The sequence below is a fragment of the Calonectris borealis genome, chromosome 1 (assembly GCF_964195595.1).
Source record: "Calonectris borealis chromosome 1, bCalBor7.hap1.2, whole genome shotgun sequence".
Taxonomy (NCBI): Eukaryota; Metazoa; Chordata; class Aves; order Procellariiformes; family Procellariidae; genus Calonectris; species Calonectris borealis.
In genome coordinates, this window is record NC_134312.1 from 145,114,140 (window position 1) to 145,138,375 (window position 24,236).

General features: G+C 41.1%; 1 protein-coding gene across 6 annotated transcripts in view; it reads left to right on the forward strand.

Moving 5' to 3' along the window:
• The window catches only part of SLC9A7 (solute carrier family 9 member A7), a 75,857-nt gene that overhangs the window by 45,705 nt on the left and 5,916 nt on the right, over positions 1 to 24,236 (forward strand). For 2 of the 6 annotated variants that reach the window (XM_075134537.1, XM_075134544.1), the window contains exons 11-16: positions 1,594 to 1,705; positions 3,089 to 3,242; positions 10,324 to 10,383; positions 15,398 to 15,461; positions 18,012 to 18,094; positions 22,094 to 22,199. In XM_075134537.1, coding sequence (XP_074990638.1) covers positions 1,594 to 1,705; positions 3,089 to 3,242; positions 10,324 to 10,383; positions 15,398 to 15,461; positions 18,012 to 18,094; positions 22,094 to 22,199 — 579 coding nt within the window. The remainder of the gene's footprint in view (positions 1 to 1,593; positions 1,706 to 3,088; positions 3,243 to 10,323; positions 10,384 to 15,397; positions 15,462 to 18,011; positions 18,095 to 22,093; positions 22,200 to 24,236) is intronic. The other 4 variants (XR_012670527.1, XR_012670526.1, XM_075134550.1 and 1 more) reach the window with 2 other exon arrangements.

The window sequence follows — 24,236 nt, forward strand, 5'->3', positions numbered from 1 at the left end:
CTAATCCAGAACGTATTTATTTTCTCTCCGTCTTTCCACTGTTTTCTCTCATCTCTGTACTGCTTCTAGGAATTTATCACATTTGTCTTTGTTTTCCTTTGGCCATTTACTTTTTTTCTGAAACAGTAATAAATTTTCTCCTGTGTATCCTCACGTCCGTTCTTCTGACCTAAAAAATGCTCCAGAGCCCTGCATCAGATAAAGATGTGAACAGAATGGTTGCATCTGGTATACTAAGCATTGTAATTTTTCATCTTTGCTGTGGCCTTCTGTCCTGTCTCAGGTTATGCTATCTGTCTTAGGTTTGTTTTCAGTATTTATTTTGTTCCTTTCTCTTCCTACCCACCTACCTTTTATTACCTTTTTCACATCTTTTTCTACCATTGCACTTAACCTTCTGTGGCCTCTTGAGTGTTTTTGTACCTTTGTGAGGAGGGCAGCTAATACTAGCACCCACACTTTGCCTCAACAGCTGTGGTCTCCATTGAATTAACACCTTGCAGGAGCAAAATGTAGAGGCATCATTAGCTGTTGAAAGAGAAAGGTTGAACTGCAAAGGCAGAGCTAAAGCCTCAGTGTCGTTGACATAATCCTAGCCATTTTTCCTATGTACATTGGTCATGATGGCTTCTGATGTCTGACTTCTGCAGTCCTCAAAAGGACTGCTATAAAAGTTGTTTGGAATAATTACATGAAGCTTTTTGTACAAAGTAATAATCAAAATCTTATTTTCTTAGAGACATAATTTCCTGCAGACAGTATTGCTTTACTTCAGCTATGGCAACAATCCAGTGGTGTCTAGAGCCCTTATGTGGTTTTATTTCTTTTCCGTAAGAGAGCTGTTTCATTCTTCTAATGTTGTTATGCCAGCAGCAAATGATCAGTCATTGGTGAGCTTCTGGTTGAGTTGGTGTTTTAGGATTTCAGCACATCACTCTAGTTTGTCCCAAAGTGTTCCTTAGACGATGGAGGGTATATTCAGCTTTCTGCTTCTTCACTGGAACCACCGGATGTTTTACGCTACAGTAAGGGAGGGAAGGAGTTTACTACATACTGTCATGAATTTCTGCAATACTCTTTTACTACTCTTTTTGAACTTCATTTTAGTGCTGACAAGTGTTTTTTGGATTTATCATCTTAGTAACTTTGTACTCCTAAGTGCTTGCCAGCCAGCAGGAGATTTTGCCTCTGCAGGAGCCGTAATGGAGTGGCCAGTTGCTGGTCTTATGTTGGTTTTCCTTCTGTATGTAGGACTGCATTTCTGTTGGTCTGAAACACATAATCGAATGGTGGTGGTGATAGTTGTGAATTTTTTAAGTAAAGTCTTCATTTGTACAACTGGTAATTTTAATACTAGGTATAATTTCACTATGTATTAAAAAACTTGGTTGTATTAGTTAAAATTTGCATTCTGTGCAATGAGTTCTGTATGCACATAATTAGCGAAAGTCTGTTTTATATAGACAGAGATAACAAGAACACTTGATATCAGGATGTAAACTTCTCGCTAAAACAGAAGATTCATGTTTGAGCCAGGTACCCAAGAGTGCATACCACAGGAAAGTGAAATCCTTAACCCTCAGCTGTGAACAGATTGCAATCTTTTTGGGCAGAGCTGCACACGTCTACCCTCTCTCCTTCTTGTTGAATCTGGGCAGAAGGCATAAGATCAGCTGGAACTTTCAGCACATGATGATGTTCTCAGGTAAAAGCAAAAATGTTTGGTGAAGCAAAAAATCTTATTTTTAACTCATAAGCAATTTATAGTACTACTTTCTGCTTTTATAATCCACATCCATGCATCCTGAATAGAAGACTTAATGGTTGTTGCAGCGTGCAATCATGTATCTTTCAACCTTTACAGAAAGTGTAATGTCTGGGAAGAGTGACATCTTGAAATGCCAGCTGCTGGCAGCAAGTAGTCACCTCATGTTGGTAATGGGGTATTTTCATTTGAAGTGCATCTGAAGGGGATGGGGGAATTGGGATGTATCTCTTCCAGAAGGTTATTTCTAGCTGAGATGATGTACACATTGTGCAGAAACAGATACCTGCTGAGTAGAGAGGCATATTTATGGGTGCCTCTCCCATGTAGTTGGAGAAAGCAAGGTATTTGACTTAAACTCCCTTACAACTTCTGTCACACAGGTAACTGTTTGTCATTTGAAGAAAATCATGGAGTGTGTGTCTGTGTGTCTAAACATGTGCATCCTCAGGAAGTGCCAGGGATGCCTCTGTACACAAGAGGGTGTAAAGAAGAGGGAGCCAGCCTATTTCCAGTGGTGCCCAGTGACAGGACCAGAGGCAATGGGCACAAACTGAAACACGGGGGGTTCCCGCCGAACATCAGGAAACAATTTTTACTGTGTCCAAGCACTGGCACAGGTTGCCCAGAGAGGTTGTGGCATCTCCGTCCTTGGAGATATTCAAAAGCCATCTGGACGTGGTCCTGGGCAACCTACTGCAGGTGGCCCTGCTTGAGCAGGGGAGTTGGACCAGATGACCTCCAGAGGTCCCTTCCAACCTTAACCATCCTGTGATTCCCCTACTGAAGAAGTCTGCAGATGGCCAAATGCCATGGCTTGGCCTTGCTAGTGGAGTTTCATAATCGGGGGCGGGGAAGGGGGGGAATATAGTCTGCCTGTGAACATGTTACTAACTAGAATATTTTTCCAGCTGATAACAATTTCATACCAAGAACTCATACTTCAGTTATGGAATCAACTGGAAAAGTGTGAGTTTTCATTCAGATTCAGGGAGCTGCTTGATTTCCATAATATGTTTTGTTGTTGTCCACAACTTTTTTCTTTCTGCATTTTTTTCCTGTTAGTTTCTGGAAATATTTACACCTTTTCTTAGCACTTGTGGATTCTATAAGTTACAGAAAACTACCAGGGCAAATTATGTTCTAAATCGTCCCAGGGCATAATTAATCAGGGAAACTGAGGGAATTAAAACTTGCTGGAGCCCAGTGCTTTCTGCCTGTCACTTTGTGCTTGTGTGGCAGGGAGGGAGCAAGGAAAGATGCTGTGTTATAAATAGGCACGGTTGCACTTCTGAAGTTCTGCTATTTCATTCTTTCGCATAGGTCTCAGGGGAGCCATGGCATTTGCTCTGGCTATACGAGATACTGCTACTTACTCACATCAAATGATGTTCTCAACAACTCTCCTCATCGTCTTTTTCACTGTGTGGATTGTCGGTGGAGGTACAACTCCCATGCTGTCATGGCTGAACATCAGGTCAGTAGGCAACTGTGTGCTGGGGAAACTTCACTTTTCAAGTGGCAACTGTGCTAATCGGGCATAGTCCTACAGAACTTACTTGATGCTTGCTAGAGGTGTCTTAGGTATTTAGAACATTATGTTTTATAGAGGAAGGTGCTAGTGCAGACTGGTAAAGAAAACGTACTGATGCTGCTGGGATTCAGTCTAAAGCTCTCTGAGGCTCTGCAAGTAGGTATCTAGGTCCTTGTTAGCCCAGCAGGATATGGAATAGTGTTGCCTGATACAGCAGCCCCTATATTGAAAAGAAAGAATTAATCTATCTAGTCCCATATAAACTTCTCTTCCTATTATACTAAGACATTTCCCTGTCTTTGGCTCTTGATAATGACCCTGTTATGTTTTTTAAGTTAAATGGAGTCTTTAGTGGGTGGTGCTAAACTGAAGGCACTTTAAACATCTATTCAAACAAACCTGATATTATCTAAACAACTGGGATCCTCCTAGTCTTCTGGGTGTTTTTCCTCCTGTTTTGAGGAGACCTGTGAAAATGGTAAGTAGCATGATTATAGATGTTTGTCCGTAAATCCTGGCCAATACTTAGTACTTTCAGGCTGCAAGTACATTCGTGTTTGAGGATACTTATCAACAGAAGTGCTAGAGAATCATGAATCAATCATTATTAAAGACCACATGTGTTACCATTCTGTGAAAGTTTTGGCAGTTGGGGGGGCAAAGGTAAATAGAGTGGAATTAAAACAACATACACTGTACAAACCCTTCAGTGCATTTTTCATATGTAAATTATTTGTGCTCTTTGGCACTTGAAAGCTTGCTTTGTCTTGCTTTCTAATTGTGCTAACCAGAATTTGTATCCCGTTGTCTTGTGATAGGATAGGAAAAAACAATCTTAGGTAAAACCAGTTTCAGTCTTTGGAAGAACTGATCATTCTTAGGGACTGGTGCTGCTTTTGGAAAACTTAAGTGAACTGCTTGTGGCAATAAGTAGCAGGTGCTTTCTAGGTTGGCAAAAAAAAAAAAAAAGGATGGGACTCCCAAAAATGCTTGTGAACCCTTCTCATTGAAGGTAGCATGCTTCCAGCCAGAGACGGGCATTACAGCAGTGATTTACAGTATCTCAGCTCTGACTAACAGCAAATATTGGGAAGTCCTGGTTTCCTTTTTTTGGTGCCAAATAAATCAATTTCTGTCCTTTAAAACTGTCTTTAAATGCAAGTTCCAGATGTTTGGCTAGCACACCAGAAAGAAGCATCACTTCCATGTAGTCAGGCTCTCTGAAGGTCATGTCGCTAACCACAGGTAATGCAACACCTGGTGTGAAGTCAACAACAAAAACAATTCCAGTGCAGTTGTGTCATGAATGATCGTGAGATACCCTATCATAACGATATTTCTAAGCCCAGCCTGACTGGTTTCTGTTCCCACGTGAGAGCTCTGTAACGACTTTAAAAAGGTGCCTGGAATAGGTGCCATGTGCAGCTTTCCATTTGGCACCTCTGGCAACAGAAGGAGATTTCTGTCTGATGGTGGTATATAAGGAATAACTGTACTAGTACACCTCCGCAAGCAGGGCAGGCACAGTGTCTGCGTAACCGGCAGTGTGCATAGACTGTCCAGGGCGTGGGGTACGAGGGAGCAGGAGATGAGTTCTGGCCAGCAGTACGCAGGTGAGAACGCTGCTTGCCGTCTGCTTGCAATGGCCGAGTGAAGTCTGCCAAGATCTGCCTGCAGCCTCTGCGATGGCTGATGTGAGGATATCCCTTGTCTGATCTCCGCTTGAGTGGATTCCAAAGCATCTTTTGAAGCACGGCTGCAACCAGGTCAACAAAACTGACTCTAACAGCTCTGATCGTAGGTGCTGGCATCCTGAGCCTTCTGCCCTGCTGCCTGCACCCCTCCTGTTGAGGGAGCACAGCTGGGTATTTCCTTCAAACCTTGTCATCCAGCAAGGGACAGGATGCGCTGCTGAACAGCTAAGTGAAGAGGACTTGTCTTCAGTCTGCCTGTATCAAAAGGCAGCTTCTGAGTGCAGTCAACCATTACCACTGCCACAGGGCTCCTTCAGTCGTCAGCAGTAGGACAGGACTGAATTGTAGCATGTGGCTCAGCTCCTGGCCAACTGGAAACCAGTTCTGAGGTAGCAGCTTTTTTTTTTGCTTTTTTTTTTTTTTTCTTTCTCCCCATTGAGCCTAGGAAGCAGTTTGTGGAAGCGTCCAAGAATATGCACTCACTCCTTTAGCAGGACTAATCTAGTTCAGTAATGAGACTCCATGAGCCTGGCTGATGAGTTGCTCCTGAAGGGAGAAAGGGCTAACACTGTATTCATTCCAGGTTTGCCCTTTGGGTAGGCTATACTTGCAAAAATCATTAATGTGGCCAACAAGGCAGAACAGCTGGAAAGGCTATGATACCATTCCTAGAGGAGTAGCTGCCAAAAGGCACTTGGCTGAACCATAGTTTTGAGTGTTTAGCTGTAGCTTTTTGGGAGATTTACCCACTCTTGCTAGTAAGTAGTAATTTTAACTGTCATTTGTTCTGCATGGTTGACAGAAAATAAATGGTTAACTTCCCTACTAAGGGAAGAATATCATGTAAACAAGGGACCTCTACACAGGAAGTATTTCAGAGAACTGCATGGGTCTGCCTACAGCTTCCTTGATAGGCACTGCTCTATTAATGATGGAGATGGCACTTTTTGAGACGACATGAAATCAGATTTGTGCCAGGAGATGGCAGTCGTGTGCAGCTGATTGATAATTAGACACTCGGTGCTGGTAAAGTACCCTTTGTGATAAAGCCCTTTCTTCTGGAAAGCAAGTCCTGTCTGACCTTACAGGTTTAAGAAAGGGACAAATTAGTTTCCAGCTGAATTTTAGAAATGCTGCTTTATGCTGCTTTTCTCATTTCCATCCCTTTCTACCCAGTGGAAGAGATAGGCAGGAGGAGATGAAGATGAGATGCTGTGCCAGTGCCTCGCTCGGCAGCACAATGCAGTCCTGAGGCTTGTCCCTGGGGTGGCCTGGGGTGCTTTCTGAACCTTGCCACTTGCCCATTAGGTTAGATTGCAAGAGGCTGGAAATAAGTAGTGCTCCCATACAGGATTATTTAGCAGAAAAGAGGTTAAAAGATAAAAGGTGGTTTGCTTCCTAGATTAAGTGAAGGGACATAAGAAAATAATGCCATTTGTGTGTTGGACTTAAATGTCAGGATTTGTGCGGACTCCTAAAAGTCCAGCTCTAGTGTGAAGTTCACACCAGTTGTATCCTGGTTGACTTTGGCCTTTGTGGAAGGAGAGATGGAAAGCCAGTCAGCCATTACAAAGTCCTCATGAAGTAGTTGGCCTTGTTGCAGTGTGGAGGTGAGGAGAAGACAAGGGCCTGCTTTAACAAAATATCGACCAGGCTGACTGACCCTTCAGGGTGGTTTAGCTTGCCTGGTCATTGTGTGGCAGAGTGGCATTACTGTAATCGTGTGGGTACTGGTCTGCCCATCAGTGGGCTTATGGGTGGCCCCTTCGATAGTTCCTGTGGACTGTGATGGGCTGAGCTTCTTTCGTAGGAACTGCAGGCGCATGTCTGTTGTACTGGGCAAGTCAGGGGAGCGAAGACGGATGTCAACACCGAAGGGTCTTATTTAAGGTTGTGCCTGCGCGATTTAAGTGGAACAGTACCTGAGAGCTGATTCCAGCGAAGACTTTCAGCCTGGCTTGATACCAGTACATTCACGGGGAGACAGTTGCATGCACGGACGGGGCAGTGCCTACACAAGGGTCCAGAATTGCTTTGCTGTGGCTCAGAGGCAGAGGCACATGCCTCTGGCCGCACCGTTAATTGCATAGCAATTGGGATGCATGCTTTGTTCTTTAAACTTCTGGTGGTCCCTTCTTTCCCATGATGTGAAATGTATTAGAAGTAGGTGAGGGATAGAGAGGCTAACATGAAAATTAAGTTCTGGTAAAGTAAAAAGGAGTATAAGGAGGAAAATAGGCAAAAATGCCCTCTGCCTCCTCTTGCTCTGTTCTGAATGTCTCAAGTAATCAGAAGAGCAGGTATCTTTCCAGATAGGGTATGTTACCAGTGTACCAGGGTCCACTGATCAGGCTTAAATGTACAGCTAAGCAGAGGACCTATGGTTTGTAGCAGAGACTTAACTTTTGTTTACTGCTTAACTGGTTGGAAAGTGAGGTCATGACAGAAAAATCTGAGTAAAAAATAATGGGATCTTTAGATGCTTTTGATTTCTGCCACTTAACGCTAAGCGAGTTAAAAATTAATACCAGAAACCAGAGTTAAAGCCATGATGTCATGTGTTTGAATTTCTTGGCTGTCTATCAGTGAGATGTATCCAAGCATGTGAGTGGTAAACAGTTATAGTTTTCTAGCAGTAGTTTTTTTTTTTTTTTCGTAGAAACTAAAGCATAACTTGGATATTAAAAATACAGTCTCATCCTTTGAGACTAAAACAAAGAAACAATTTCCTGCCTGAAGTTTTAACAATTTCAGCAAACTCAAGAGCCCTGTAAATCAAAACCACTGGCAAAGTTCCTCTTTTCAGAAAAGTAGCTGATTCATCGTTTCATTCATCTGTCACAGGAAAAAAAAGGGAACTCCTAGCATTTGTGTTGCAAAATAATGTTTTTTCCACTTCTCATTAGAGGTTATTGACCTGGTTCTTTTCATGTTGAACGAAGCAACATGTAGATTAATGCCTTCCTCTCCTTCATAATCCGCTTCATGGAAGCTCATGTTTATTTTAATGAAGTAATTTCAGTTGTACTTAGCAACCTTTTCCTAAATCTTAAAGCATTATGTCTTTCAACTTAAAATATTTTAGTTATCTTTCTACCATAGATGTTAAAGGTTGTGCAGACAATGTCATCTTAGATATTTACTGCCTTATGTCTGATTTTGCAAATACAATCTTTTTAAGCGCTTTCTACTTAGTGGGTTTTTTTAACATTTTTTTTCTTTAAATGAGCAAGCTGAAAAAGAAATCTGGAAACACTGACTCTCACATAGCTGCTGTGTGAACTACCTAACTATCTGGGATGGTGGTAAAACTGACAGCTTGGTGGCAGTCTCGGGTTATACTCTATTGGCTTACCCAGGGTGGTCCAATGATAAAATGTCCATTTCTTAAATACCCTGCCTCAGTGTGCTGTGATGGCAGGAGGCGAGTGTTGATCCTGGGATCCAGCCTTGTGTTATGTTCCGGACAGGAGTGGGGGATGTCTGATAACAGGTTACATCCTTCCGTTTTGCAGCCTGTTTCCATTATTCTACAACTTAGATCCTTCACTGCTCTCTGCTGCCCTTGAAGGGCAGATGCACAGACACAGGCGCTGTCCCTTGCCCTCTCTTGTGGGCTTTTTCCTTTCACCATATCTTCTTCTGCACTGTTTTCTCCAGTTGTCTTTCCCAATCTAGTTTCTTTCGTCTTCCTCCTTCTTTCCCAATCTCTAGTTTCTCATCATCAATCTTGAATCTCTCTTAATGGAGGTGCAGTGCAGCCTCCGAACCTCCAGCCTCACCCCTCTGGGCTTTTCCCTAGGTGGGAAAGAGATTTCCTCCTCTTCTGGAAGTAAGCATGGGAGATGCTTCCTTATCTCTGTTCTTGTGCTCTGAAACATAGCAATTCACACCAGAGAGAAAAAGTGTGGGGGAGGCCCGGACTCTGTAGAAGCTGGATTGAGATATATCCAGAACACATGGGTGGTATGGATTTAACTGCCAAGCTCTGGCAAGCCTCAGCAGGCAGTTTCAGGAGTCATTATCTTGGTTAGGTCAAGTAAAGGAATACCCAAATGCACCCTAAAACCAACCTGAAACAACTTTTCCTAATTCCAGGGTTTTTTTAGTGGTCTCTTTGTTTATTGGTTTTCTTGCTTTTTTTAAACATGGTGGTGGGAATTATCTTCTTCCTCAGCCATCTTCTGAGAAACAGTTGAACTCTTCCAAAATAGATAAAATTTTCCAAAAATGCTGCACTCATTATAGACATCTGGGAAAACTTCAGTATACTAACTTGGCAAAGACACAGCAAAGAGAAGTCATAGAAGGGAAGTTATTGAGCAGTTTTTAATTTTAGTTTTTGCTGCATATGCAGAGCCGTCTCAGTGTTGGCCTTTCAGGGCAGAGTGCTCTGACCTGGAATGTATGTCGGTATGGAAGAAGAGCTATTGAACCACGAATCCAAAACAAATCTATCCAAAGTCTGCTATTTGCCTTGGCCTTCAAAGATTAGATGAGTGCATGCTCTTCATAGCGCAAGCTATGGCTTTAAATATTTGGTTCGTCAAGATGTGAGCCTGCAATCAGGATGTGTACACCTGCTCTTTGTAAAGTGAAGGCCCTGTGGATTTCTGATCATCTGGGCTTTTATTTCACATAAGCAATATATAGTTCACGTAGCGTGCCTTCATGGAAAAACAGGGAAAAAAACCCCACAAGCTGCTGAGGAATTTACATGGAAAGTACTAGAAACCAAACATGCGTTCACTTGTGTTTTTCTTTTTTTAAGTACAATTGAAAAAGGCAAAGCAAGGAGTAAAAGCACACTCTGCTATGACTGGAGATTTATTAGGTTAAAGATTTTTAGTCAATTGTTAGTTAAACCAAGTGATTTAGTATGTATTGCCAGTTGTATTGGACTGCTCTGAAACGAGGCAGTATTGATGACCTCTGTCATGACTTTCTCTAATAACTTTTTCTCTTTTAGTCCGTGTGCAGGTCCGAAGTGGTAGGAGTTGTCTTGGATTGGCTCTGTCTCTGTGTAGCAGCTCTCTGGAGAGCTATTGAATCTAATTTTCTGGGGGAGCTAGCCTGAATACAGGTGTTTTGCCAGCCTGAATCTGAAGGAATGAAGAATATTACTGGACGTCTCAATCATAAAGTGCTGTTGTTAATTTTTGTGATTTTTGTCACTTTGTCATTGTTCTGCCATTCTTATTCTTGTATGCTTTGTCTTTTTTGATTGGGTAGGGTTTTTTTTTTGTTTGTTTTGTTTTGCTAGGGAGCTCTATAAAACTACCATCTCATAAACATTTTGTTACTCACATTGCATTCTTGTACTGTACCAGAGTTGGTGACCATGTTCCATCGGTGGAAGAGATGAGTGAAAGCCGCTGGCTGTATTTCAGGTGACACTGTGCCTTCCTTTATACCAAATTAACCTGGTGCTTGGCTTTCTTCATCTTTATAACACTGTGTGTGTGCTCTTTTTCTATACTATGGCATGCTGCTGCTGCTTCTCCTTTTCTGCAGGGTGCCGTAGATGTTCCTCAATTCTGAGTCTGTTCTCTTCTTCCGAGCTGGGAGAGTGTGGATCACACATCATGTCTTTAGCTTAAAAAAAAAACCCACAAAACACCACTTCCTTTAACTCTTGCGTATGGGTAATTAATGAAGCAAAATTAGTGTCTCTGGCCTGGGAAGACTTGAAAGCTGATAAGTCATGGATGCGATCCTATGATCCTTAATCACACAGGTATTCTTAAGTATTCCTTGGGGTTATTTCATACAACTCTTCAGGTTGGAAGGGGCTTCTATAGATGATTTAGCCCAACCTCTTTGGGGATGTTTTTTAAAAACTGAGAGTTATCAGATTGCTTTATAGGAAGATGCTAATAAGAGTGGAGATAAACCAGAATCCTAGTCTTCTCCAGTTGATGGTTTCTATAACTGACACATGGATAGAGAAAGAAGGAAAAAAAAAATCTGTAACTGGCAGCTATAGGAGAGTGTGTATTTGTATGCCTGTGTTTGTGTGTATATACATACATATATATAAAAAAAAAAAAAATATATTTTTATATATATGAAACACAGAATATTTATATAAAGAAAACTCTTTGGAGTGGGGCAATGGTAAGTTTTTCATTTATCCTGTCACACTTGAAGGTTCCCAGCCAACTACTAAATTTGCCAGAGATGCAGTACCTTAGCTTGTATAGAGAATTTGAAAACTATTGTTTATTACAGTTAGTCTTGGCTGTTGGCACACTAATTACATATGGTAGAATGTAATAAAGCCTAGCATTTTGGTAACTTGTCATCTATGTGTTGCAGGGCCTTGGAAAGGTTTTTGAAGTATCAGAAGAAATGGTTCCACCCATTTTAAAATGACATAGAGGAGAACTTGTAGTAGTTCTATCTGCTTTTTTTACCATTCATTTCCATACATTTAGTTTCCACTTTGCGTTCCACATTTTGTATGTCAACCATTTTCTACCACACTGCTTAAATTACTGAAGTATACATAGGCTTAGTGTTTGAGGGATCAAATCTGAGTAACTGCTCTCCTACATGTGATGCTGGAGTTCTAGCAGTAGAATAAGAACCAAGAAGGTCAGGCGTCAGTTAGGAGCAGAAATGTGGTGCTTTGGTATTGGGAGTTAGGAGCTCAATGCTAGTCTCTTTGCTATTACAGAGTTCTTAAAGCGTGAAAAGCCTTTTGTGCCTTAAAAACAACAAAAAAAATTAATTAGGGAAGAGTGAAGAAATATACTTAAATTGGATTTTTACTGTAGCATACTCTTGTCTACATATTCCAGTGAACTTCCCAAGGCAGAAATAAAGATGGCTGAACTTTATGTACTAGTAACTGTCTGTACTGAAGTATTAAGGTATCTATCAAATACCAAATTGATGCAAATGGGGGAAATAGATGGATTTTTCACCAGTTTTGGGATATATATGCATTGTTACAGCTGAAAGACTGCTCATATTCTTCATCTGACGTCTGTTTTTTAAGAGTTACTTATTTGAATTGCTACTGTACACCCTCGGGGAATCCACAGACGCCTGCTGCAGTGGGCTTTCAGAACGGGTGGAGGGGAAAGCAGAGATGCTTGCTGGCATCTGCACTGCCCTGGCCTTGGCTGTCCCACAGCCGATGTGCTCCCCAGCCCTCATCACGCAGTCTGTGCCCCTTCAGCAAAACACTGTTTTCAACCAGAGCTTGCTTGCTCGCCTGCCTTTCTGCTAGGGGGTTTGAGCAAAACACCACAGTCATTAGCGATGCTACCCTCTCTGTGCCCCTGATCTCTGAGAGGGGATCTGCGTAAATCAATCCAGTAACAATTTTTCTTAATTTAAAAACTGGTTAAATAAATGAGATCTGATATTGGCCTTTACAGCACATTTAAATTACCTGAAGCTTTTTAAATGTACTTAGGATGTGAGATGGATTTTTTCTTCAACAAAATTATGTTGAAGACATACATGCATTGGCTTTACTTTTAATTATGGAAGTAGTTAAGTAAGGATGAAGTAACTGAATGTTTTCTGTGCTTCTCTTCACTGTAAAGGAGGTTGGGAGAGACTTGACTGGTTTTTGGTGTTGTTTTATTTCAGGGGTTGGACTAGATGACCTTTAAAGATCCCTTCCAACCCAAACTATTCTATGATTCTATGGTAAAGATGGTACTTTCTTAGAAATTTGGGGCAGGGCCTGCAAAAACGTGATGCTTGTCATGAGGCCAGGGTGTGTATACCTTGAAACTTGAAGAGGCAGACTTGCTATGAAAAATAAAGCTCCCTATACAATTCATGCTAGAATAGAGGATAAGAGACACAGTAGGCTGGTTGAAAGATGCAAAAAGTAGTTGTGGGAATTCAAAATAGTAATGTATTTTGTGTTAATCTGTGAACTGAGGAACACACTTTGAAACATGAACTTAAAAAAAAAAATGATTTATAGAAAAGAATTAATTAGAAATACTCAAAATTTAAATTCACCTGAAGAATAACTTTGAAAAAAATTTAAAATGGACAAGTCTGCGTCAAGGTACTATTTCAGTATTGAAAGAAATGTCTGTAGTAAGAACTTTTTTCTAAAAGTTGAACCATTTTAATATAGAAAAGCTCTCTTTTCCTCTTCAGCACAACGCTGAACCCAAACACCTGGCCTATGATGTACTATGACTTTTCACTGAACAGTATGGTTGTCCCGCTTTGGTCCTTCCCTAAGCCCCTTTCCTCTGCCTAAGGGCAGTTAAAATCCCCAAAACAAATGCACAACCTTGTAAGTCAAGTAAAAGCTGAGACATTCTGAATTGTTTGGATTTCTTCCGTACTGTGAAGTGAATGGGTAGCCCAGTGAGTTAAAACTATTTAGGGAATGCCAGCTATGTTCATCTTCTGGAACGAGCTTCTTGAACTCCCTGTTCATATTGCCAGCTGCACGGCTAACATGAGCGTGGTTGCTGTGCATAGCACGTTGAACCTCCCCAATGTGCAGCTGGAGTTTGGAAAGCCACAAATCTTTTTTTTATTATTTTTATGTGTATTTATAAAGGAATGTGCAATCTTACATATATTGCCATACTGAGGGGGTTTCCTGACATTGCTTGTCAGCTTTCTGCGTGAGGCTTCATTGGGTAACTTGTTTGTCTGCAGAAAACCCTTCTTATGTCTTTGCTGCTTAGTGACAGCCTAAGCAGTAACATCTAAGCCCTTGTAACCTTTCAGAGCTCTTGTGTGGCATTTTATTTTGGCATGTGTTACAATCCAGCAACACTGTCTGTCCAGTGTTCCCCTAAACTGGTGAAGCTTCTTAGTCTGGAGGCTGGTCAGTGCCAATGAATTCTCAGGCCAAATGTGCCTAAGGGTTAAGATGACTCTGTATGTGGAAAAAGGAAGTGATGAGGAAAGAAAAGAGACTCGGGAAAAAATCCAAGCAGAGGACTGGGCCAGCACTAACTCTGTATGAGGCTGCTGCAGGTTGTCTTAAAGCGGCCTTCTGGATTTTCCCTGAAGTAGTTCATGTGAGGACTTGGGTTGGCCGTGAGTCCACAAGGATGACTTAAAACTTTAGTTTAGTGCCTACTTTTCTTCTTCTATTGTTCTATTATAAAGTGCTGCCCTGGAAGTTATTTGAAGGTGTTCCCTTTTAGTTTAATCCATGCCATCCTCTATGCCTGAAGGTAAATCATGTCTGGATCACTGCTTGCCTTATGCAAGCACATGTCCCTGGGACACACAAATGATATGGTCTTACCAGCAATGTTCTGTTGGTTTCTGGTGATCCTCAGGGATGTTGCATAAACACTGTGGCTAGAAATGGCTGACATAAAGTCTAGGTAACAAAGAAATTGCACTAAACCAGCTCAGTCCCTTCTAAGAGGGGAAATGAAGAAGTTAGCCATTTCAGACAACAAGTTTTTGTTAGTGCGTGCATTTTCCTATACTTATTATGCAACATGATAGGACTGAAACACAACACGTTTGAGACTGACAATCTTACCTAACATTTGAGGTTGGAGGTCTAGGTTCTACAAGAGAGCACAGAGATTAAGGCATGAATAGGATTTAAAACTAGACAAGTCTAATCTTAATAAATAGCTACCCCCAAAACAGACCAGAAAAATGTGAACATAATTACAAGGATATAATACCCATCTTGGATAGGAGCACTATGTGAAAGGATGGTTCAGTAATAAGGTGCTCGTTGACTATGCAAAAGCAAGTAGACAGTTTCTTGTTAACATATTATTCTGTAATCATCCACCATCTCATTATACAGACCTACTCAGGTGGGAGGCTGGACTAGACAGACCTCTTGTTAATCCACTGTGGCTGTGTTATGTTAAGTGAATGAAACTTGCAGCAAATTAATATTATGAGTCTTTATAAAGTATTTTTGTTGCTTCACAGTGCATTAAAACTTGGGGTGTGAGTGGCTTTTTAAAATCATATATTTGAGCCATTCTCAGGCCTATCTGGCAGCTAAGTTGTTTGGTGTGTCAAATATTTAGGCTGGGCTTATCCTTAGTCTCTGGTTTCTTGCTGCTGGACATGAGGGATGCTCTCCACTGAAAAGGATGCCACCCACAATTCACCTTTTAAGCCAAAAATAGTATTTGCCAATGTCGCAAAAGAATTGACAACAAAGGTAAGCAGTTAAAGTTGATGCCGAGATGGAGTTAAAGCTCTTATCTACAGCTAGTTGCTGCTTGAGTGAAAAAGTATCTTGTTTATAGGTATGTAACTGCAGGGGAATAATGGACAACTCTTCCTCAAACTATTCTTATAACCTCTCTGAATGCAGCTTTGCTGGGTGCTTAAAGTGCTTTTAAAATGCATTCTGCCAAACTTACAGCATTTGCAACCCTCAGTAACACCACTTGCTTTGTTTTCCTAATGTTTCTGTAGGGTTGGGGTTGACCCAGATCAGGATCCTCCACCTACTAATGACAGCTTTCAAGTCTTACAAGGAGTAAGTAATTATGTTACTTCTGTATTAGGCTGATCTTATTTTATAACTAAGATGACAAAGAACTGCAGAAGCTATGTGCATGGATAAAACCTTTCTCTCCTAGCTGGCAAGTCAGTAATGCATTTTACTTTCTAATATTCAAGTAATGCCCACTGAAAAACATTCTGTAGCGTTGGGTGTAATGCTATAGCATTCAAATTTTTGTGTGTACATATATATATAAGGCATCAAAAACTTTCCCAAATCTACTAATACACTCTATTTAACAATGTGCTTTCTTCTTCCCCCACCCACTCAACGTGCTTGCTTTTAACATGCTACAGCAGAAACAGTCCTCCCCACGACTGACCAGAGATAACCCTCTTGGCTTCTGTTCAATAATTGATACCAAATTTTGGGCCTAGGACTTGCTTAGTATCAAAGATTACGTTCGCTAATCCCAGCTCAGCTTCTGTAAACTGTGCCACAAGCCAGCTGGATCTTGCTTGTACTACCTGCCACCTGTATGAGGCAAAAGGAGCACTGGAAAATTGTCATTTATATTCAGCAAACTGTTGCTGTGAATTTTTAGTGCAGCTTTCTATGCATCAGTAACAACCCAAGAGTTGACTTCCCCCCCTCCCCCCCCCCCGCAACATACTATTGGCAAACAAGAGTATCAAAAGAATATTGTTTGTAGCAGAAGTTTCATCTATAAATTGAGTGAATTCACAGGAGGAGTGAAAGGTCTGGGAAAAAAAAAATACCGACCCAACATTTCCTGAGGCTTAACTGGGAGCTTCCTTTGTCCAGACCTTAGCTTACACTCTCCCAGAGTACTGCTTGACACTAATTGTTCAGTAGCACAACTGGTTGCTCATGTAGGAACCTGCTAGAGGAAGTTGAATGGCAGGAAAGACGGATGACTTTGGAGCCAGAGGATGCATAGTGTGCAAGTGTGTGAACTCTGCTTTGTAAACCTCAGGTTGTATGACGGTGGTGTCCAGGCTGGTCACAGATACGTGCACGGAGTACTTGCTGTATTTGGGGTCAACTTTCTTATTAGTGGTTTCTCCTGCCTTGCCTTTTTTTTTGTCACAGGTTGTACAGATAAGAGTGATTTGCTCGGGAACCATGTCTTTTATTGCAGAAACTGCATTAGGCATCTCTGTGTTCTTTGTAGAAGCCTGTGTCCAGCACACAAAATAGATTCCGAAATGGTGGGTTTGGGTACCAAAAAGGGTGAACTTGGTTTTGTAGCTATCTGGAAGCAACCAGAAGGCCAGGCCTCAAAACACCTTCTGCAATGAAGGCCACAGGTATTGCATAGAACCAAGGTTAGGAAGTGGTATCGTGGTAAGATGGATTTGGCTAGTTAAGGATGAGCTTGTCAGTATTTGAGGAACTGCTTTAACAAGAAACAGAGCATGAGTATTCTGTTCTCATTCAGTGTCTGGGTGGAAATAACTTGTTTGCTTTTTTCCCATGTAAACATAAAGCACTTACCCATTTGTTTCCCTCTTTAGCTGTGCATTGCATTCCTAATTGACTCCATTAGTCAGTTCCCTTTGGATTCCTCTTTCTTTCACCAAGCCAAGATTAGCAGCATGTCACAGTTAAAGAAAATACATAATTTGGGAATGAAAATGTACTAATCTTTAACTCTTGGTGGATCATGGATTCTTTGCAGATCAGAAGTACACAGGGCAATCCCGTCTTGTTCTTTGTCAGTAGTTTGGAAGATGATTCAAACAAGGCATTCTCACTTCATCTGTTTTCCTGTGTTTAACTTTGGCCTCTGGCCAAAACAAAAACCAGTTCAAAACAGTAACAAAAGTAAAAACAAATGCAGCTGCAGACCAGCTGGTGTGATGACTTGCAGCACAGCTAGTAAAGGGATTATATTTAACACTGTTAGCAGTGGTAGATATATCTGAATATCTGAGTTTGATCTAGCACTTACAAAATTTGTATGACCTTCCTCAATAGTGATTTTTGTATGGATCCCCTGTTCTTTTAAGTGTGATACTTTTCATCAGGTTTGCAAGAGTTTATCAGGTATGGTAAATTCCGTTGTTCTTCCAAGGAAGCAATAGGCTTAAGGAAAGAACATCAAATAGACCTAGAGTTAAGGAAGCCAACCATGCAATGAATAGGGGTCAATCTGGATTATTCCAGTTCATTTATTTGGGGAGGAGAATGGACATGGGACGTCAGTGAGGCTTATTTGTCAGTTTTGGACTTATTTCTGTGTCCATTACTGCATTAACTGTGTGATAAGCTTTTAGAGTCAAGGGAACTTGGTGGTAGAGGGCTCATTAAGGTAACTTGAGGGTAATGAAGAAGAGGGCCTACTTCTTCTCTGCAGTCATTTCTGGTCTTTCTAGGGAAAGTAACCTTCTCAGTATAAGCATGTCTCTAAATAGCTTTCTTCTGCAGTCCAAGTACAGTATTGAAGTAATTTGGCTTTTTTGGACAGGACGTTGTAATGTGAATGACTGGAATGTATGATGTGTGATGTGCTTTTTTCCTGCCTGAAATAATTGAATGTGGTTTTTATCTTATTTTTAGGATGGCCCAGATTCTGAAAGAAGAAACAGGACAAAGCAGGAAAGTGCTTGGCTCTTCAGACTGTGGTATAGCTTTGACCATAAGTATCCTTTTGAAAACACAGCTTAGCTTCAAGGCATGAAATGTTCACTTTTTTTCCCTTTTCATGTACCCATATGTAGCCTTAAGCACTTGAGAGAGTCAAACAAGAGAAAGATCAAGTATTTGACAGGTTCAAGGCACAGAACTGAAGCTTGAACTCACTGACTCAGAAGACGGACCTTTCCTTTCTCTAATGCATGGTATGTCACGCTTGCTGTAGGACAGAAACCAGTCAGTTCTAGGAGCTGAAGTTCCTTCATAAACAGTAAGACAGACAATTAACTATTTCAGGTCCTCTGATTTGTTCCATTAATCTGTTCTCATCTTCACTGATGCTCATAGCACAAACTAGTTTTCCAGTTCATTGTACATGTCTAAGCCCCCACTCATTGCTCGGAAGAGCCATCTGCTTTTGCGATGGAGTCCTCTTTGGAAACCCATTGCTGACACGGGAAGTTCTGGAACTAAAAATCTACATGTGATCCAGCTTATTCCCTTCAGTATATCCAGAACTCCTTACGCGTGTTAAAGCAGAGAGTGTCCTTGTGTGTATATAGTACTGTACAACCTTTCTGAAGCTATTATTATACTATTTAGATAGCCTTGCTTAAGCTTCTGAGCAATTTTTGTGTAGTTGTTCTGTCTTTCATGCTTGTGTTTTTTTAATCTACTTAGCATATTTTTAATCAGTATATCATACAGGTGCCCCTCCTTAACAGCTTACACTCACTTAGTGGAAAATGGCAAAGACAATCCTGTGGCCATGGCAAGTCACCCAGAAATTCAAAGAAGTTTCAGTCCTTGATTCCTAGTAGTTTCTGGGGCAGTTAAATATACGTAAATACCTATGACAGGGCCTTAATCTTGTTGCAGCTTGCATCTGAGAAGGGAGTCTTTTCACTGTGGTCTTGGCCATTGGTTGATGAGACATTGCTGGCCTGGTAGGAGCACAGTGGTTTCCTTCCATGCCTTGTGCATCAAGATTTCCCATCCAGGGAAACCCAGATATTGTGTTGAAAGCATTTAGATCCTAATAGCACTTGCCTGTTCAGGATAAAATCTGTGTGTGACTGATGCTTTCAGATGCTGGGTCAAAGCTCAGAAGGGAGTGTATATGTGTCATGGTTTAACCTCAGTTGGCAACCAAGCACCACACAGCCACTTGCTCACCCTCCCCCCCTGCCTCCCGGTGGGATAGGGGAGAGAATTGGAAGAGCAAAAGTAAGAAAACTCGTGGGTTGAGATAAGAACAGTTTAATAATTGAAATAAAATAATAATAATAATAACAATTAAAAATTGTAATGAAAAGGAAAACGAGAGAGAAACAAAACCCAGGAAAAACAAGTGATGCAACCACACACCACCTGCTGACCGATGCCCAGCCAGTCCCCAAGCAGCGGTCGCTGCCCTGTGGCCAACTCCCCCCAGCTTACATACTGAGCATGACATCATATGGTATGGAATAACCCTTTGACCAGTTTGGGTCAGCTGTCCTGACCATGCTCCCTCCCAGCTTCTTGTGCACCTCCTCGCTTGCACAGTATGGGAAGCTGAAAAGTCCTTGACTTAGTGTAAGCACTACTTAGTAACAACTAAAACATCAGTGTGTTATCACATTATTCTCATGCTAAATCCAAAACACAGCACTATACCAGCTACTAGGAAGAAAATTAACTCTATCCCAGCCGAAACCAGGAGAATGTGCTAGTTTAAATATTCATAAATGTTAGTAATTTCAAGTTAACCCTTTGAGTTGTAGTGACTGGTGTCAAAGTGTATTGACGTCAATTTTTGTTATTTAAAAAAAAAAAAACCCACGACTTCTGTGGTAAGAGCACGGAAGGATCTGGCTGTGACTGACTGCTTCTTTTTTGTCTTTTTAAGAAGGAAGCAGAGCTATCCTCTTCCCCTGCTTTTACAAAAGGATGTGCCCGATGAAAAAAGGAGTAGTTGGCAATGCTGACTTCCCCTCGGCTGACGCTAGCACAAGTGCAGTCCCCAGCAGCTGCAGCAAGGACCGGGGGGAGTGCTGGGTGAAAATTACAGCTTAATTAGCTGTTTCACAGAAAAGTAAAGGATGCTGGTAGTGCACTTGCTTTTTCAGTGGTGACTAGCAATCTTCAGGGAAGGTTTCTGTGAAGTATGCGCCAAGGAAGCTGACATCTGGAGGCAGAACTGTCTTATTGTATCTTAGAGGTAAAATTCTGCTCCTTCTGTTGCAAGGAGGCATTCAGATAAACATCGGCTGGGTGGGCTAAAATTGCACGGAAGGGATGATCTTTAGAATTGCCACCACTGTACCCGTGGCTAAATGTCAAAATATTTTTTGCTGATGCGTTCACTTGGCTTGTGGGTAGAAAGGCAGATTGTCTCAAAATTCACTCTTTATAATGGAACTTAACTTGAAAAACATGCGAGAAAGATGCACTTGGCGGTGTGCTCCAATGCTGGCTATTGCCTGCAGAGCTCTGTGTGGATGGATAACCGGGAACTTCATTCCTGTGGAACGCAGAGTTCATTTAATGTCACGGGCAGTTCCCTGGGTTCACCCACAATTGTTAAACCCGAAGAACACTGCAACTTTGAAGAAGTACCAGATGTCTTTTACTGGGTTTGTTTTATTGCAACTGAGTCACTGTGTGCCTCTGCCATAGAGGCTGGTGGGTTAGTGAAAGGGGGAAGAGTTTATTTCTTTCCAGGATTGGGTGTAGCCACACTGTTACTGGGGGAGGGAAGGAGGAAATATAACTCTGCAGTGGCATAATCACGCCGTTATGTGCTCAAGTAAACATGCTATGCCAGGCCCTGCTAAAGGGGAGGGATACATCTCTGCTAAAACAGCCCCTTTTTTTAACTCCCTCTTTTCCCCAAGCACCTGATCTGTTGAGAGCATCAGGGAAACTGTGTTATATTTCATAAGTGGACTTGATTCTCTCTGTGCTTAGAAGCCTAAGAAAGTAACTGGAATACCTGCAATATATATTTATTTAAATATATTTATATATTTAAAATAATCAGACTGACTTAAAAAAAAACCAAACTAACCAAAACAAAACAAAAAAACCCCACTTTCTGGTCATAATTTCAGACAAAGTTTGGAAGTCTTAGCACTTTCCTTCTGAGCTCTGTTCTTGTGCCAGTCAAGATCAGCATGCTGATCTATAGCAGGGACACCTTTTTTGACTCCTGAGCACTTCCTCAGGCATATCATCAGTCTGGAGTACTAACGTGAACAAATATGGATTTACCTGTGGGCAGACGTATGAGGAGAGGTGTAAAGACCTTCCTTTCCCACCCCTGTGCGCCCTCAATGTAATCTAGGTAGCGTTGCCTGGGCAGATGCTTTCTTTCCACGCTGTGTTACGTGGTTCTTGCCATACAATTTTCCCTTCATCTTTCTGAGGCTCTGTGTGGTATGTATATGTGCACTGCAGAGATGTCTTTGAGCCTTACCAGAGTAAGATCTCTGGTTGCATCCCTCTGGGTTGGTGACCAGCTAGCAGTGGACCAGTTGAGGTTGCTGCATTGCTTGGAGGACGTTGGATGGACAGTACTTCTTTATTTCTCTGTGTTGAGCCATGCAGGTCTGTCACCTTGTTACCTCTAGCTTGCAATCTCGACACCATGCTCCCATCTGCAGAGCAGAAACACCCTTGGACCTATTAACATTAAAGCACTTGTACCTCTGCTTGCTCCTTTTGGCTCCAGAGAGCCCAAAAGCTGGAAACATTGCAACTGCTTGAAACTTTGAGAGGTAGCTAGTTCCCCTTGCAGTAAATGTGTGGGTAAAGAAACTGCCCTTAAAAGGATCAAGGGAAAAATGTTGGGGGCAGATGTGTTTCATTTATTTGTTTACAAATGCAGATTTTTTCAATGGATGTTTTATATACAATTATTGAGCAGCACATAGATCAAAGGCAGAACCACATTTATGTACAATTGTCTTTTTATTTTCAATAGTGATTTTTGAGCACTGATGTATTTTCCTTAACTACTTAAGTTATTTAAAGCCAATTCTCACTCACAGTGGCCCTCCGTTAACCACAACTCTACCCAGTTGGTGTGGCCTGATAGCCCGCTGTCTGACAAGTCCCCAGGTTTATGATGTAAGTAGAATGACTCAATACTTGTGTTTTTGTTTTTTATTTATTTAACTTCAGCAAAGCATATTTTCTTTTTAGGCAAAAGGTTGGTATGATATACATACTGCAAGAAAGTGCTGGTTTGTCCTAGGAAGAAAAGATTTAAGATACTCTCCCCTGAGGCAACAGCTTCTGTTAGTAGAAATCAGAGATGATCTTATTGTTCAAAATCTACATTAAAAAAATAATATTTAAGGGTATTGGAAAATTACAGGCCTAGCCGATATACCAGTTCAGTGAATCACTTCAAAATATTCAGTCCCTTCTCAGCACTTTTGGACAAAATTCTTTTCCTGTTACTGCTAAGGTTGTGTTGAGGTCTCCTTCAGAGAAGACGCTGGCACATTTACCCGTGCTGGAAAGAAATCTGGTGGAGCTTCCCTTCATTGTTTCCACTGTGAAATTTGAGATCCCATTTCAGAAACCGTTAATCACTTACTTATCTCAGTCTAGCAGGTTACTATACTGTCTTTACAGCCATGTCTTGCAATAATTAATGCTTCATTCTCCTATTACTCTTGCAGGATCCTGATACGTGTCATTCCTATCTGTACAGTGCTTCTGAAATCTACAACTTTTTATGAGCCGCATGTAAATAAAACCATAGTACTATGTGGGATCACTCAAATTTGCAGGTTCTTTGGAATGGTAACATCCCTGCTGTGTTCAAGTAGTCTTGGACCAGATTTCTCTTAACCTTTTCCTAGGGAGTTATGAATTCCACTTGCAACTTTGAAATACTTCCCTGCATTCTTTCTGATATCATTAGCATCTTACTTTTACCTGATAGTAACATTTCAAAGAAACTTGAAATGTCTGCTGCCTATTTGGAGCTATTAGTAATGCAAGAAATTGGCCTTGTTCCCATCTTTGCAATGCCACTGGAGATCTTAAAAGAGATCTAGGCTGGAAGGCATCCATCAGACCAATTAGCCTACTTGTGTGTTGCCCACATGTCTATCTGTGTATGATCTTATAAGATTAGTTATCCAGTAACTGAGGATCTAACCAGAATGAACATGCGAGCTTTGGCTTTCATTTTCTTTAAGAGTTGGGCTCTTTTTTTTTTTTCTCTTTATTCCTCATTCTTAGCTACTACCGCATGTGGAAACTTATTCTTTAATTGGATTGGTTCTGTGACACACACACACACGCTCCCTCTTGGGTTGTTAACTTCATCATTAAAAATGCTTATAAGGCTGCATACTTTGTTAAGGTGTATAATGTTGGAACTTTCACGTTGTATTATCTCTTCTTGTTCCTATTTTGGTGCATTGCTGCATTAGTCTTAGGAAAGAATATAATTTTGAGACTTTATTTCTAGTTTCTCTTCAAGATTTCCAAACTCTGCAGTTGCTTTATTGCTTTTTTGCTTTGCATGGCTGGCTTTGCTACAGCACTGTGACTATACCATTTTATTACTGGCTAAAAAGCTGTGGAATCTTTTGCCTTCCCATTAAGTGCAAGCGAAGCAACTGAGAGCGTCATGTCTTTGCGGGGACAGAAACTGCTTGGAATAGTTGTGCTTTTGTGAGGTATTTCCAGGAAAATGGAATGGTACATCTGAGAGAATTAAAGACTGAAAACTGAAGCTTTGAATTAAACAAACAAAAAAGTCTGTAAATACTCAACAGAATGTAACATAGCTGGAAAATATGTTTCAAAAAGAAGTAGTAAATCCTAGATCTCATTCAGGTGCATGTCTGAGCACTAGGACATAGACAAAAAAGCATACAAGTATGTGGCTGTACTGACTGTATATTTGTGTATTGTTTTCAGCTTTTGTTGTTTTTTTTTCCTCTGGCTTTCCAATTTATCCCAAACTAACATAGGTCACTTTTTTCCTTCCCTTTTGACATGTCCTTTGAAACTTTTAGTAATTCTGTTTCATCAACCATTTATCCCATTTGGAAGAAGCATCTGTGTTATCACCTGCTCATCTCATGAAGCACTCCTGGAGATTTTTTTTTTCCGCTTGTTTGTTCAGGGGTGTGTTTTCTG